The sequence below is a fragment of the Schistocerca cancellata genome, chromosome 10 (genome assembly GCF_023864275.1).
Source record: "Schistocerca cancellata isolate TAMUIC-IGC-003103 chromosome 10, iqSchCanc2.1, whole genome shotgun sequence".
Lineage (NCBI taxonomy): Eukaryota > Metazoa > Arthropoda > Insecta > Orthoptera > Acrididae > Schistocerca > Schistocerca cancellata.
The window spans coordinates 443,282-455,715 of record NC_064635.1 but is presented as its reverse complement, the minus strand read 5'-3'; the positions used below and the strand labels follow the sequence as shown (position 1 = coordinate 455,715).

The 12,434-nt window shown below is 38.5% G+C and overlaps 1 protein-coding gene across 1 annotated transcript in view; it reads left to right on the top strand.

Moving 5' to 3' along the window:
- LOC126106907 (serine/threonine/tyrosine-interacting protein-like) overlaps positions 1 to 12,119 on the top strand; it is a 65,530-nt gene extending 53,411 nt beyond the window's left edge. The window contains exon 4 of the mRNA XM_049913325.1: positions 10,967 to 12,119. Coding sequence (XP_049769282.1) covers positions 10,967 to 11,189 — 223 coding nt within the window. The 3' untranslated portion in view covers positions 11,190 to 12,119. The remainder of the gene's footprint in view (positions 1 to 10,966) is intronic.
- Positions 12,120 to 12,434: the final 315 nt, after the last annotated feature.

Below are 12,434 nucleotides of genomic sequence, written 5' to 3'. Positions count from 1 at the left end.
AAATTATATGTGTAATAGGAGAAGTGAAACTATGAGGCTTGCTCAGAAAGTGAGTGTACTGTGATCATAATGGGCTGTGGTATTTTGTTTTTTGTGAGGTTTGGCAACATTGAGTGGTAGAGGGGGATACCCAGACCAGAGGAAGCATCATAGAAACACGCTAGCACGTAAACTATGTCCAGTTGTGTGACATATGTCGGTAAGAAATCCTGCCGAGTGTGAGCCTCACAGAAGGAATGACATCTGGCAAATTTTTTTCACAAATCAAAATGGTTTACAGCGAAGGTTTTATGAATAGAATAAGTGTGTTTAAGTTGTGTAGGGAGTTCAGTGCAGGCAGAACAAATCTACATGACGAACTGAGGAATGGAAGACCTACCATTTTGACTGACGAGTTGGTGCATAAAATCGAGCTAACTTCTAGAAGACCGCCGATTGACAGTGGATGAAATTTCTGTGATGTTTCCCCGACTCACCAGAACTCACAGAAACGCTGAGACACCAGAAACTGTGCACTGAGTGGATCCCAAAACAGGTGAAGTAGCAGCACAAGAAAAACTGGGTCCATAGTGCCAGTGAGCTTCTTGAGTGACATGAATTGGAATATAGGAGCATCTTGAAAAGGAAAGTGAGGGTTTTCTGAGCATTAGTGTGGCTGGAGATAACACGTGTGGCTCATTACACACCTGATATAAAGACAGTTGTCACAGTGGCATCACACCAGCTTCCCATCTGTCAAAAAATTCAAACCCACAGTTTCAGACGGGGGAAAAAAAATCATGGCCTCATTGTTTTGGAACTGAAAAGGCAGCATCATCTTGGTCGAAGTTTTTCCTCAGGGAGAGACCAACAATGTTGTAAGACTTTAAAAAATAGTAAAAAGGAGAATTCAGAACAAAAGGAAGGGAATGCTGATGAGAGGAGTGTGCTTGCTGCTGGACAACACACGTCTTCACACACCCTTAGCCAAAAAGGTATTGTGGACTTATTTGGCTGGGATGTTTCGAATCGACTGAAGCTTCGCCTGGACCTTTCGCAAGATCCTGAGGACTCCGTTAACCCTGCGGCTCTCCGCTGCCACTTCCTCTCAATTCTTGAAGTGTTCCGGGGCTCTGAAGTGGTTTACACTGACGGCTCGATGGCTGATGGTAATGTTGGCTTCGCCTTTTTCATCAGAGGCCATATTGAACGACAGTCCTTGCCTGATGGCTGCAATGTATTCGCTGCAGAGCTGGTGGCCATATCTCTTGCACTTCAGTACATCCGTTCCTGTCCCGAGGAATCGTTTCTTCTGTTTACTGACTCCTCGAGCAGCCTACAAGCTATAGACTAGTGCTACCCTTGCCATCCTTTGGTGGCGTCCATCCGAGAGTCCATCTATGCCCTGGACTGGTCCCGTCATTCAATGGTGTTTGTGTGGACACATTTGAATCCCAGGCAACGAACTTGCCGACAGGCTAGCCAAACGGGCTATACGGAAACTGCTTCTGGAGATGGGCATCTCTGAACCTGACCTGCGGTCTGACTTACACCGCAGGGTTTTTCGACTTCAGGAGACGGAATGGCATAACGGTACGCACAACAAATTGCGTGTCATTAAGGAGAGTACGAATGTGTGGAAGTCTTCCACGCGGGCCTCTCGCAGGGAATCAGTTGTCCTCTGCCAGCTCCGCATTGGCCACACTCGGGTGACCCACGGTTACCTCCTGCGCCGTGAAGACCTGCCTCGGTGTCGGAGTGGCGCCCGGTTGACAGTGGCCCATATTCTGGTGCACTGTCCCACTTTGACTGCCCAGCAATGAAATCTTGGGTTACTGGACTCGGTGCCGTTCATTTTATCTGACAACGCCTTAGTGGCTGATTTAGTTTTATCCGTGAGGGTGGGTTTTATCATTTGATCTAAGTTTTAGCACATGTGCTTTGTCTCTCTGTGTCCTCCACCCTAGTGTTTTTAGGGTGGAGGTTTCAACATGTTGCAGAGTGGTTGGCTTTACCTTTTTATTCTCGTGGTCGGCCAGTCACTGCTTTCTTGTTTTACTCTCTTCTGTTACTAGTGTGTGTCTATTGTTTTCTTGTCCTCTTTTGTTCCTTTTAGTGTTCATTGCCTTTCCTTCATTCTTGTGGTTTTTCCTTTCTTTCAGTCGTGTGTTATATGTCTCGTCTGTCTTATTCTCGCCCTTGTGGCATTGTTTTATTAGGAACAGGGGACCGATGACCTCGTAGTTCGGTCGCTTTCCGTCTCTTTTAAACAAACCGACCATTTTCACACACACATTTTGAGGCAGAATCTGTTGGTGTCGTGTGTCAGAAAAGGTGTGCCATTCGTATCGACAGGTTACCCCCAGAAACATTAATTTATGGATGCTATAGTTTTGACTTTATGCACTAGGAACATTGCTGTGGCATTGCAGTGAGGTGGCCACTGAAATATGCTCACTATTTTTTTATTTACTTAAATTTGGCATATTTCTTGACAGTACCTTTTCCGTAAAATGTTCACAAGGCGATATTTGTCTTGGCTTCAGTTGTTACTGGAAGTATGATTCCACAATGCAGTTTTGTCGGTTGCAGAAATGACGTGGTTCAATATGTTTGCCTCATTTTTGATGCTTCAAATACCATTTCTTCGAATGTGGTTTCTTCTTAAAGTTTATATAAGAAAGGTGGTAACATAATTCATTTTTTTTTTCTGTTCACTTCCAAATTATTTATGACGGCGACCTGCATATTGTTCTACCGTCAACACACACCACGAGTTCACTGCCGACTGAGTACAGTCAAAGACCTTTTACACAACACACAAGCTTTCACTTGTAATCAGTCTCTTTGATATTCTTTGTCACATTTACTAATAGTAATCAATATGCTTTCACTCTCAAAAATATAAGTAAATTAACATGTTGTTGTTGTGGTCTTCAGTCCTGAGACTGGTTTGATGCAGCTCTCCATGCTACTCTATCCTGTGCAAGCTTCATCATCTCCCAGTACCTACTGCAACCTACATCCTTCTGAACCTGCTTAGTGTATTGATCTCTTGGTCTCCCTCTACGATTTTTACCCTCCACACTGCCCTCCAATGCTAAATTTGTGATCCCTTGATACCTCAAAACATGTCCTACCAACCGATCCCTTCTTCTAGTCAAGTTGTGCCACAAACTTCTCTTCTCCCCAATCCTATTCAATACCTCCTCATTAGTTACGTGATCTAACCACCTTATCTTCAGCATTCTTCTGTAGCACCACATTTCGAAAGCTTCTATTCTCTTCTTGTCCAAACTAGTTATCGTCCATGTCTCACTTCCATACATGGCTACACTCCATACAAATACTTTCAGAAATGACTTCCTGACACCTAAATCTATATTCGATGTTAACAAATTTCTCTTCTTCAGAAACGCTTTCCTTGCCATTGCCAGTCTACATTTTATATCCTCTCTACTTCGACCATCATCGGTTATTTTACTCCCTAAATAGCAAAACTCCTTTACTACTTTAAGTGTCTCATTTCCTAATCTAATTCCCTTAGCATCACCCGACTTAATTTGACTACATTCCATTACCCTCGTTTTGCTTTTGTTGATGTTCATCTTATATCCTCCTTTCAAGACACTGTCCATTCCGTTCAACTGCTCTTCCAAGTCCTTTGCTGTCTCTGACAGAATTACAATGTCATCGGCGAACCTCAACGTTTTTACTTCTTCTCCATGAATTTTAATACCCACTCCGAATTTTTCTTTTGTTTCCTTTACGGCTTGCTCAATATACAGATTGAATAACATCGGGGAGAGGCTACAACCCTGTCTCACTCCCTTCCCAACCACTGCTTCTCTTTCATGCCCCTAGACTCTTATAACTGCCATCTGGTTTCTGTACAAATTGTAAATAGCCTTTCGCTCCCTGTATTTTACCCCTGCCACCTTCAGAATTTGAAAGACAGTATTCCAGTCAACATTGTCAAAAGCTTTCTCTAAGTCTACAAATGCTAGAAACATAGGTTTGCCTTTTCTTAATCTTTCTTCCAAGATAAGTCGTAAGGTCAGTATTGCCTCACGTGTTCCAACATTTCTACGGAATCCAAACTGATCTTCCCCGAGGTCGGCTTCTACCAGTTTTTCCATTCGTCTGTAAAGAATTCGCGTTAGTATTTTGCAGCTGTGACTTATTAAACTGATAGTTCGGTAACTTTCGCATCTGTCAACACCTGCTTTCTTTGGGATTGGAATTATTATATTCTTCTTAAAGTCTGAGGGTATTTCTCCTGTCTCATACATCGTGCTCACCAGATGGTAGAGTTTTGTCATGACTGGCTCTCCTGAGGCCATCAGTAGTTCTAATGGAATGTTGTCTACTCCCGGGGCCTTGTTTTGACTCAGGTCTTTCAGTGCTCTGTCAAACTCTTCACGCAGTATCTTATCTCCCATTTCATCTTCATCTACATCCTCTTCCATTTCCATAATATTGTCCTCAAGTACATCGCCCTTGTATAAACCCTCTATATACTCCTTCCACCTTTCTGCTTTCCCTTCTTTGCTTAGAACTGGGTTGCCATCTGAGCTCTTGATATTCATACAAGTGGTTCTCTTCTCTCCAAAGGTCTCTCTAATTTTCCTGTAGGCAGTATCTATCTTACCTCTAGTGAGACAAGCCTCTACATCCTTACATTTGTCCTCTAGCCATCCCTGCTTAGCCATTTTGCACTTCCTGTCGATTTCATTTTTGAGACGTTTGTATTCCTTTTTGCCTGCTTCATTTACTGCATTTTTATATTTTCTCCTTTCATCAATTAAATTCAATATTTCTTCTGTTACCCAAGGATTTCTATTAGCCCGCGTCTTTTTACCTACTTGATCGTCTGCTGCCTTCACCACTTCATTCCTCAGAGCTACCCATTCTTCTTCTACTGTATTTCTTTCCCCCATTCCTGTCAATTGTTCCCTAATGCTCTCCCTGAAACTCTCTACAACCTCTGGTTCTTTCAGTTTATCCAGGTCCCATCTCCTTAAATTCCCACCTTTTTGCAGTTTCTTCAGTTTCAATCTGCAGTTCATAACCAATAGATTGTGGTCAGAATCTACATCTGCCCCAGGAAATGTCTTACAATTTAAAACCTGGTTCCTAAATCTCTGTCTTACCATTATATAATCTATCTGAAATCTGTCAGTATCTCCAGGCTTCTTCCATGTATACAGCCTCCTTTCATGATTCTTGAACCAAATGTTAGCTATGATAACATATAATAAGGCAAATTATAATAAAAAATTCTGACAAAAAATATAAGAAAACATTTACAATTTGGTATCGACAAATCTGGTAGAAAATAACACATCTCCCAGATCCATTACAATTGCTCCCCAGGACTTTTGTTGTTATGAACATATACAACAAAATTCCAACCACACTCAGTAATGGATCTGTATTACACAATTAGTACATTAATGATGCAGTCTGATAACCTCTTCCAAATTTGGACTCTTTGAATCTGTGGACTTGTTACTGGCTGTTGTTGCAATGATCCTTTCCCATCAATCTCAAACACAAAAAATTCAAGTAAAGAAATTATTTAACATGACAAATATACACGGTATAAAACATACATGATAAATATTCTAACATACAGCATACAGATTGAAAATAATAGAAAGGTAAAACTCATTTCCTAGAATAAGATTTAAATTTTTTTTCATATTAATGTTAATTTCATTATGCTTACATATTGTACAATAAAAAATGATACTGGACATATATATATAGTGTAGCTTTTTTCTATATATTTGCCTTTTATATATTTTTTTTACTTCTGATTTTTTAAATTTTATGTTTTTTTAGTCATGGTTTTTTTATTTTGTATATTTTTTTCTTATGATTTTCTTTGTTTTATGCTTTTTTTCTTTTAGTACAACTAAAGATACATCAGTATTATCTAAATTTTTTTTTGCAATTATTTATGTACACTTCCCTCTCTACTACAATGTTGCTACAAGTCACATTCTTGTGAAGAGTACTTTCGCTCCCCGCAACATCAGTATAAAGAGTAATAAATTGCTCATATATCATGAGGCTTTATCTAAAATTGGTTTTGAAACTTATACCTTTGCATGCATGTCCTCGCATGCATGCCTTCACCCACAGGGAGGACTTAGCTTCCAAAACTTAGAAAAAAAATATAAATGCTCACTAGGGAGACTTTTTTTGTAAAAAAGTAAAAATAAATCTTTCTCTCATTCTTTGTTACAACAGTGTTTTTTCATCAGTTTCAATTAACATGTGACTTCAAATTATTAATTTATACATGCAAATATACATACTTGGTTGTGTACAGGTAGTTTTGTTCTAACAAGCATATTCCAGTGGAGGACTTTTGTTTTAGATGATAATAGGTTATTTAAATTTTGAAATTATGATTTCTGTTTATATAGTTTCAAAGAGACAACATTCCGAGACCAAATAATTTCTTTGACTTAGGATACACCAAATGATAAGCATTAGGGTGTGGATTTTCTATGACTTCAAAAGGCCCAATATAGATATCAAAGAATTTTTTAATTTCTGAAGTTAACATTTTTGATTTTTCATGAGATTTGACCAGAACAAGATCCCCAATTTTGAAAGTGGTTAATTTTACCCTATTGTTATGTCTTTTATTCCTTTTTTCCCCTTGTTTCCTCATAGTTTCCCTGACAATATCTTCTCTCTCTTGCCTAGTTAAAGGTGTACATTTAGGAAAGTCAATAAGTTCTGATATAAGATTTGGAGGTCAAATATTAAACATAATCTCATACGGTGAAAATCCTGTGGAACTATGTTGTAAGCTATTCATAATATCTTCAAAATTTCGAATGTGCTCAAACCAGGTTGGATGTTTATGGATACAATAGGTTCTACAAAATCTCCCAATTTCCCTCATATATCTTTCTGCATGATTGGTGGATGGGGTTTACCCACCTGTGCAAAATAATCTCTTTCAGTTTTTCATTATAATTTCATGGCTAGTAGCTTTTTTTCACTGGATATAGTTTAATTAATTTTGAAAATACATCTACCACAACAAATATGTAACAGTAACCACCTTTACTCTTTGGTAACATTCCATATAAGTCCACAGCGATAAGATCTGAAGGTTTTTCCGGAATAATGTTTTGCATCTCTCCACCACATCTTTGATTGCTCACTTTAACACTCTGACATTTGTCACAGGTTGCCAATTCTTTTCTTACCTTCTTTCCAATATTGTAAAAATAAACATTTTCTTGTATCTTTTGAATGCACTTCTGTATCCCCCAATGACCAAAACTTTCATGTATGTAAATGATCAGCTTATCAGCATCTGCCTCTGACCAACACAGTTTCCAATTATCAGCATCTACATCTGTTCTCTGAAATAAAATCCCCCTGTGTAATTTGTAAAATTTATCAAGTTTCTCATACCCCTTCTTGCCTAGACATTCTTTGATTAATTTCCAACTTTGATCTAAATTTTGATTTTTTCTAATTTTGTTACACATAGCTCTAATTGTTTTCTCATTTTCCACCCCTTTCAAGTATCTAATTTTAAATTGCTTTTCCTCCTCTTGTTCAAAAATCTCCCCCCCCCCCCCCCCCCCCAATTGGTAACCTTGAAAGTGAATCAGCTACTACATTCTCAGAACCTTTTATGTGTTTGATTTCAAAGTCAAACTGTTGCAGAAATATTGCCCATCTGGTCAATCTATTGTGGTATAATTTGCACTCTTGTAAGTAACTCAAAGCTTTGTGATCCGAAAATACTATGGTTTTATGTCCAATAAGGTAAATTCTAAATTTTGTAAAAGCCCAATGAATTGCCAAAAGTTCCTTCTCTGTGACTGTATAATTTTTCTCATGCTTGAGCAACATTCTACTTGCAAATGCTATGGTACAATGTATCTTAACTCCATTCTCTACTCTTTCTTGAAATAACTCTGCTCCAAGCCTATAATTACTGCTATCAGTGTTCAAACAAAATGGTAAATTAAAATCAGGTCTGTGTAATAATTGTTGCTTCCTCAACTCTTGCTTAATTTTATCAAACTCTTCCTGACAACTTTTATCCCAAACCCAAACAGTGTTTTTCTTAAGTAACTGACTTAAACATGGCGCATTCAGACTCTGATCACTTATTTGTTTTCGGTAATAACCGCATAACCCAAAGAACGACTTTAATTGTTTTTTAGTCTTAGGAATAGGAATTTCTGAAATTGCTTTAATTTTTTCTGGATCTGCCAAAATTCCCTTGTCTGTGACAACATGACCCAAAAATTTTAATTCAGAAACTGCAAATTTACATTTCTCTAATTTCAATGTCATCCCCCCCCTTTTCTAAGTTTTTCACAAACTGACTTTAAAATCGAAAAATGTTCCTCCCAATTTTGCCCTGTAACCAAAATGTCATCTACATAAATTATCAGTTTAGATGCAAGTTCTTGCCCCAGTACATGATCCAAAGCTCTTATAAATTCGGAAACAGAAGAATTTAACCCAAATGGCACAACACAATATTGGTAACTCTTATAATTGTACAAGAAAGCTGTATATTTTCTAGAATTAACAGAAAGTGGTACCTGATGAAAACCCGAAGTTAGATCCAAGCTTGACATATATTTTATATCTGTAAATTTATAGAGTAACTCATCAGTATTTTCGGGATGGTCTGTCTGTCTGAACAAAATTTTGTTTAAGTGTCCAGAGTCCAAAACTAATCTTACTCCACCATCTTTTTTCGAAACTACTACTAGAGGATTATTATATGCACTGATACTCCTTTCTATTATATTACATCCTTCCATCTTTTTCAGCTCTTTCTCAACAGCAAGTCTTTTTGATATTGCAATACTGTATGGTTTTATGAAAAATGGTTCATGAGGCTTTACTTGAAGCTCACACTGATAACCCTTTACCCTACCAGGTATGTCACTGAAAACATCACTGTATTCCCACAGCAGATTTTCTAACTGTTGTTTCTGCTCCCCAGATAAATTTTGTGTTTCTGAAATTTTCAAATTTACTAAATTCCCAAATTCAACTTCATCAGTATCAAATCTATGAGTTTCAGTATTCTCCAATTGATCTATCGACAAATCCGGTAGAAAATAACACATCTCCCAGATCCATTACACCACGAGCATAAGTAAGGGTGTGGATCAGACCCATGGGTCACCATACGTTGCCAATGCTTGGCGTATCCAAACAGAGGTGGAGGTCCGTCTCCGACAAATTCTCTGTTGATGAGAGTTTGTAACCTAACTGTGGGGCTGGCTGTTCTCGAGGGTGCCCTGTCAGTACTTAAGCAGTGCTGCTGCTGCTGCTGCTGCTGCTCAGGAATTGCTTTAAAACCACTTTCCGACATTAATCGCACAGCTGCGATATTTTCTCCTTATTATCCTTTGCACTGTAACAGCATTGTTATTATTATTATTATTATTATTATTATTGAAGCATAGTAAGTTTACCTGCCCGACTAGTCATGCATGTTAAAGCACCACTTCTGGAACAGGGAGATGCACTGACCCCAGATCGAATCTGCCAGAAAATTAAAGACGAGGGTCAGTGTGCTGACTGCCTAGATGTGGTTTATAGGTGTTTCCCACACCTATACTGTGAATACTGGGCTGGTACCCAAGTCTTACCTCAGTACACAATTTGCAAACATTTAGAAAATTTCAAATGTGTTACACTACATTCAGACAGTCGAGTGCACACATTACATTGCAGGAAACTAAAATGTGGTGTAATTTTATAATAATTTTTAGGTTTGGCCTGAAGTATGTAAATGTTTTCTCGTGTGTGTAGGGTGTTGGTGTTGCACTGCATGTGTGTACATGAAACTGTTGTTCTGCCTCTCACACAGTCGACGAGTTATTATGTAGTCAGTTATTTGAATGTTAATGTGGATCTGAACTGTATATTCTTTATATTATGCAAAATGAGTCAGTTTCACAATTATAGTACACTTCTTGGTGAAACATACGCCTACTTGCTGATCATTTAAAAAACAAAATTATACGTTAAGATTTTTTCACATGTTTACAGTGACATGCACTCATACACAAGTGCATGCACAGCATACATGCTTTCTCCCAAGTTTATGTTTAAAGTAGTTAATTATATTATCTACTAAATTCTTTACAAGAATCGATAGGTGGTGGCTAAACCTTTTTATGGCCAAATGCCTCACTCCTTTTAGAGCCACACTATTGTTTCAAAACTGCTGTTGATTATTGACAGCAAACACCGCACAGGAGGTGATGCACTGTGAGGCTGTCACAAGGCCCAACCGTGCAGACAGCTGCCTGTCAGAGGACTCCTACTATACAGTTCTGTGCATCAGTGACAAGTTATTCCATAATGCATTAGTGAATGGAAATAGGAAAATAAGGCAATTTTAACATCATCTTCAAAATCTGATATCTATGTGCAAAACTTTTAGACCTTAAGTGTTTGAGATTATTTGCAGTATGTAACATACAGTTCAGGTTCTTATTGACATAAAATACCTAAGAATGTTGAATATCATGTTTCATTTATTGATTTACCTATGCACATTATTTCAGATGATCTGCCTCAGGCCTTGAGCAGTACTGAGTTGTGTGTGTTACTTTATCCAAATTCAGTGATGATCCATTTGAAGAGAACCAGTTACTAATTTTAAAGAAAATATTTTCAGTTCAAGCAAATGCATTTGGGTTGATTATAATACATGCCACCTGTTGAATGTAATTATGTGAGGTCTTGACGCGTGTGTGTACGCAGTCAAGTTTCACTAATTAAGTTAGTACATGCTCACACCTCAGAATTTTTTTTCCTCCCGCAAGTCAAGATGAAATTAGTTGTAAGATTCTGTCAGTGGAACAGTGCATTTGTACAACACAGTTCAACTGCTCATTTTGATTTTACTCACCTCAAGTGGAGGTTGCTGCTTTATTGGCCACTGATGTTTCTCTTTCACTCACAGTGCAGCATTCGGCCTCGTGCAGCAGAGGAGGTTCTGCATAAACCCGAACGAAGGCTTCTTGGCACAACTGACAGAGTTTGAGCCCATCTATCGGGCCCAGCAGACGCTCCGCAACGGTGAGGCCTCGACGCCGCGCTTCAAGCGGCCACTGGATGATGCGGGCTGTGAGCCGCCGCCGCCTCCGCCGTCGCCCTGCGCCCCTGCTGCTGTCACAATGCGGTGATTGCGGCCACCCGGCCGTCCCGGACAATTTCTGGGCGGTACTTTGAGAGACGTGGACTGTGTCATGTAATTTGTGAAACCTCTGCAGTTATTCGTTGCCAATTGTTGTGACATTAGCAGGATTTTTCCACGGTGGCCAGATAGTTGCTAAATTAACAGCAGATGTTAGTTTCGGCATATTCTCACTATTGACGTGACGGTCACTGGCTACAATTATAATTAGCACGTGAATGTTCTTGCTGTTCTAAGTGGGACCACATGTTAAGAATTTTAAGGATAAAGCTTTTGTAATATTCTCAGAAGTATTGTCGACGTCATATCCTTCTTGTTACAGAAAGACTGAACTGTACAGTAACTCACTGTATTAGCACATGGCTCTTCGGAGTCCCCTTATGTCCAATGCTTACTTGCATTAACTTTGGAACAGAATTTTTAAATTATACTGCTTATTGTCTCCACTGTAAAGGAGATGGCTCATTATTTAAAAGTTTTAACAGACATTACTAGGTTAAAAATTTTGTGTTGAATTACTGTCCATTTGACTCTTACTATTCTGTGGAGGTTTCTAAAATTATGTTATTAAAGACCTATCATTTATCCTTTTTTCAAATCAGGAGAAAGGAAGCTGACCTTTTTTACCTCAGAATTTAAAGTATAATTTGCTTTCGTGATCTGTGTGTATAGTTGTCATTTTAAAATTTCCCTTGTCGGTCATATTTAAATTGCAATATTAGACTCCTAAAAATAGTATGATATACATCAGCATATACAAGAGTTGCCTCTGTCAATTTCTATTAACTGCCCCTGCGTGCTGCAGTGCATGCTCTGTATTTAGGTATGAAGTATGTCTTCTGTTCCACCCTTGTGTATATTTTGCCATCCATTGATTTTGTATTTTCCCATAGATGTGCAATAAATTTATATAAAAGTTGAGAAAGATTGAAATTTAAGTTCAAGTTACCACAAATGTGCCGTAATATACAACTATTTGTGACAGTCTGAATTCAAAGACTGAAAATACGAGGTAAAGAAAAGACGTACTACTTGACATTGCTAGAAGTAGCGGGGAGAGGGGCGACAGAAAGTAACTTCGCCAGGAACAGAAGAGGAAAATAAGAATGGGAAATCCACATTTGACAGCAAGTGAACCAACCAAGAAAAATAAATTGGGCCACAGTGCATACTTGATCTACTTGTATAGGAATTCTATGGTGTAATGTCTGTGCATTCTTTTTGCTGTAGCAGT